The 4,637-nt window shown below is 34.5% G+C and overlaps 1 protein-coding gene across 1 annotated transcript; it reads right to left on the reverse strand.

The window, feature by feature from the left end:
- Positions 1 to 2,625: 2,625 nt before the first annotated feature.
- Positions 2,626 to 3,883, reverse strand: LOC116138737. The gene is made up of 3 exons (XM_031424422.1): positions 3,634 to 3,883; positions 3,314 to 3,539; positions 2,626 to 3,229 (listed from the first exon to the last, which is right to left on the reverse strand). Exons 1-3 carry the CDS (start codon positions 3,835 to 3,837, stop codon positions 2,805 to 2,807), a joined length of 855 nt encoding a protein of 284 aa, XP_031280282.1. The 5' UTR covers positions 3,838 to 3,883; the 3' UTR covers positions 2,626 to 2,804.
- Between the last annotated feature and the right edge of the window lie 754 nt (positions 3,884 to 4,637).

The raw sequence follows: 4,637 nt of genomic DNA on the forward strand, positions 1-4,637 counted from the left end.
TTCCATCCTTCCTTTAAGTCACACAGGTTTGATCGTTGAGTTTAAAAAAAAAAAAAAAAAAAAAAAAAAAAAAAAGGAAATTCTCTAATTGAGTTTGTCTATTCCAAAATTGACTTGGCGAATGGGAGTGGGGATGTGAAACTGTGCTTGCGTAATGCCTCTCTCAAATCTAATGTTAGATTTTCCTATGTTTTAGAAAGAGTACATATACAAAATTTGATTATTTTTCATCAGATTGATTATTTTTTTATTTTTTTATTTAAAAAATAAGATAAAATATATGAGGTTTTATCAAAGTACCAACTACCATCAACAAGGCAACAACATAAGACATCTATTTTTACCCATGACTTCCTTTACTTGTTCATTCTTGGATAATCAAACTTATAAAGCCTTTCTTTTTTATGACACAATCAGACTTACAAAGTCTTTCCTTTGGAAGACTTTTACCCGTTAAAGACTCTTAATACTTTTTTTTTTTAATTATTTTATCTCTGATTTTAAGACCCCAATACTTAACTCCTACATTTTCCTCTGTTTATCTGTTTGTTCATACCCAAACTTATAAAGTCTTTTTTTCTATTTCAAGATTCTTTCCCGTCCAACACTGCGACAATTTTTTCCTTGTCTTTTATAATTCAAGACTAAGTTCACCTGATGAAACTTTCAAGTTTTTAGAAGAAATGTTCCAAGAATGAGATGGTTGGAGTATATTTAAGTTCACACCTTTATGAATTCTTTACCTAACAAGACTAGTTTAATTTAATTCAATTAAACATAAAACTTATGTTCAGCCATTAACAAATAAACATTTTAAGTTTACTGGCTTCAATCTAACCCAACAAATCATCAAAAATCAGTTTAGTGTAATTGAACACGTTCAGTAATACATGTCCAAACAAAAATACTTTATTTCTTTAGTACTACTAATATGATTTTATTAGTTTTAAAATGTAGACGATAAAAATCTATCGGTTACAAAACAGACGGATCCTGTGAGGTTGAGACCACTAACAATCTTTCGGACCTACACACACAAAGAAGTAAGTACAAAGCTCAGAGGGAACACCTGTGTGGTGTCTGCTGTAAGCAATCTGACGCTCAAGTCAACAAGGCTGGAAAAGCAATTTAGTGAGTGCTAAGGGGAGGAAAGGTCACCGGAGTCTCGTCGAAGACTAGAACTACAACGACGCTCAAGTCAGCAAGGTTGGAAAGGCAATTTAGTGAGGGATAAGGGGAGGAAAGGTTGTCGGAGACTAAAACTACGATGAAGGTGATGGTGGTTCTTAGGAGTAAGAACTTCAAGAACAAGTAGGTGGTATTGAGATTTTCAATAATGAGAGGCATGACCTCTGTTTATATAGTGAGCCTAGGAGCTTGAATCCTAGTAGAACTCTGAGTTTATAATGACGGAGTTTGAGTAAATAAGAAAGTCCTGATTTACTTGTTTTTATAGGAGTAAGATTCAAGAGTTTAGGTGAATTAGAATGTAGATGAAAACCTTAGTTGGATTTGGATAGAGGTAAAGGTCATAGATGAATTAGGATATAGATAGGACTCTGGGTCCTGTGGAGCAATCGTGGGCCAATGGGCTACTGCCCAAGTGGGCTAACAACAAGGCCCAATTTGAGGTATGACCTTAGTAATTGAATGATCCAATTCGTGAATAGCCTGGCTTGAGTAATGGGCTGACTCATAGCATAGATCTTAGTGTAGACCAAATCGAAATTGGGTTATGCAGTAGATGTTTAGTGTTTGAACCTAGTAAGGCCAATTAAGATTTTTGGCCCATGCAAAAATTAGAGGTGTCTATCATTGGATATCTCTACAGCCAACCCGCGACTAACAATTATTGAAAATTTTAAATCGTACTTGTATATGAAAAAAAAAAAAAAAATACATACTTTTTTAGTTGTTATTTACACTCCTTCCATATAAGAATATGCTTCTGTAGAATTGAAACATATGCTTTAATATGCCTAAAATGGACTTCTTTTAATGATATGAAGAGAGTCATAATTTTGTTTAGTTAAATTATTTTATATTTAAAAAAAGTGTGAAGAGTTACTCTAGGAATGCAAATAACTTCACTTAGTTTGGAGATGCAAAAGCATCATGAGCCAACCATGCTGCTTAATCCTGTTTTCTAAGTAAAGAGTTTCTGTGAGTCTACTCTGGTGTGGGATATTCAACTTTGATCTGATCTGCAGACAGATTGCTACTTACTAATGCTCTTATACAAATTTCTGGTATTCGAACTTCTCTGAGTAGAACTCTATTTGTTAGAACCAAATTAATTAACAAAGAAAAGGTAACTGTAGTTCAATTTCAGATGGAAGTTTTCATACCAGTAACAGTAACGGCTGATGAAACAATATAAAAAGCCCAAAACATCAACAACTTAAGAACCAATAAGGCCCACAAACTACTTTTGTTAGCGAAACAAGTCCCAAACATGCCCACAAACACTTGGCACCCAAAAAAAAAAAAAAAATTTCTTAAGTTTGAATTGCTCTGCTCTAGCTCAAGACTAATACATAGGACTTTAATCTGCCGCTGATATACATCACAAAAGACACTCAATTTCTCGATATAATAAGATTAATGATAATTTTCAGAAGAGGATTGGAAGTCTGGAACCGCTTATATACATATATATAATAATAATAATAATAATAATAATTCCCTCATGACTGATCAACAATGTATGTACATCGTCTCACTCATTAAGATCATAACACATATTTTACAATATGGTGGTCAAAACTAAAGCCGTAGAAATATGAAAACAAAACTTTCTCTCATCACAAAACTTCTACTGCAGTACTGCAATGCAAGGCAGGTAAATTGTCTACCAAATCATAGGTTAACATTGAAGCTTTTGGCTTTGGTAGCCTGTCTGAGTATCCGACAGGCAGTGTTGCTGGTATTGTTCTTTCGTATGTTCCTAGCCACTTTGCCTGCATGTACTTTTGCTTTCTCCATGGAGCCATATGCATTTTCTTCTCCTTCATACACTTCTTGGCCGCTGCACATAGTATTTTTATTAAGGCTTTTAATCTCTCCGTTTTTCCAACAAATACTTCCGGCAGCCGACTAATCAACCGTTTGTACTCTTCACTTGCTCTTGCCATCTCGAATTCACCACGGAAATTTAACTCAATCACCACCCTCATTTCTCCTTTCTTTGAACTCAATTTCTCCACCACTTCCAAATAAATATGTTGACCTGGAAATTGAATCATATTTAGTAATCCTGGTCTTGTTGACTAATAAACAATCTAATTAAAGAATGAATTATGCATATGTCTACCTGGGGGGATCTCTTGTGAGCTCTTCCATTTGGACTTACAAATGGCACAATTATACCCAGAATTTTGAAGCCTAAGGGAGAGTTCTCTCTGTAAACAATTCCGGCAACCTCCGGCCACGGGCTTCCGGCACACACATTCTAGACCTACTAAATTAATCTCGCTCAAGGCCCCTTTTGTAGCCTGGCGGACTTTTGATTCAACAGAACTAGTCCTACATATTGTTGCCTGGAAAAAATTAACAAAACCGTGAGTTCACCAACACGAAATTGATTATTTCCCCAAAATGTCAGAATTAGCTTTGATTTACATGAAAATCTACCTGGAGAAGCTGGTCTTGTGTCTCCCAGAACGCCTTGTTTTCTTCAACATTTTCTTCAGAATCCTCATCTTTTTCACAAAAATTTTCAAGGGAGTCGTTGTTCTCTTCCGAAGCCCTAAACACAATATCGGCGAAACTCGCCGTCCCCTCAAGAAATCTTGCGACTTCGTCAGACATTTGTCTCCTCACCGAGCTTTTCGCCATAAAATTTATCTCTATTTTCGTTTTAGGAAAAATAAAAATACACGTGCTTTCTTTCAAAGTCGTAGGTGGATTTATAACAAGAATTGGGTCCCACTTGTCCCCACTTGTCCGAGTTGGACGAACGAGCCGCCGCGAACATGAAGGGTTTGTTTTTGCTTACATGGAATGTGATGATTGGTAGAGAGTTTAGTATTTTTTCGCAGTACCAGCTGGTTCCATGTCAGCCTAACCTATAATTATTAAGCAGTGGAAAAAGTTTTGGATATGCTTGAAATATTCTATTGTTAGATGTCGTTTTATATGATAAGAATTATTATTATTATTATAGAAACTAATGACAGGGATCCTCATCATGATGGAAAGTGTGGGGTCAACTATAATGAAGTCAGACGGCTAAGAATTCGCTAGGTGGCCTTATGTTAGTATCGAGGACACAGATCTTATCTTATGATGTTGAGGGATGATCTTATCTTGTCTCGGTGGGACTTACTCTTTTGTCCTAAATGGAAACAGTAGTTCTGGTTGCATATTCATAGGCTATATATATATATATATATATTAGAATTTTATTTAAATTTTTTGGAAAGTAAATTGAGCTTTCTTACATTATTTTGGAAATTATTTTATATTACCTAAAATGCATTCAAAGAGTTTATAATACATAAAACATTTATATAGTCATAATGGTAGGATCAAACTAATTTATTACTATAAGAAAGTATAATTTAATAGAGGCGTAACTATAAAAAATACTTTTTTATTTTTTATTTTATTATTCATGTTTTATTAGTATTTAGTTA

This window comes from Pistacia vera, unplaced genomic scaffold, assembly GCF_008641045.1.
Source record: "Pistacia vera cultivar Batoury unplaced genomic scaffold, PisVer_v2 Contig343, whole genome shotgun sequence".
Taxonomy (NCBI): domain Eukaryota; kingdom Viridiplantae; phylum Streptophyta; class Magnoliopsida; order Sapindales; family Anacardiaceae; genus Pistacia; species Pistacia vera.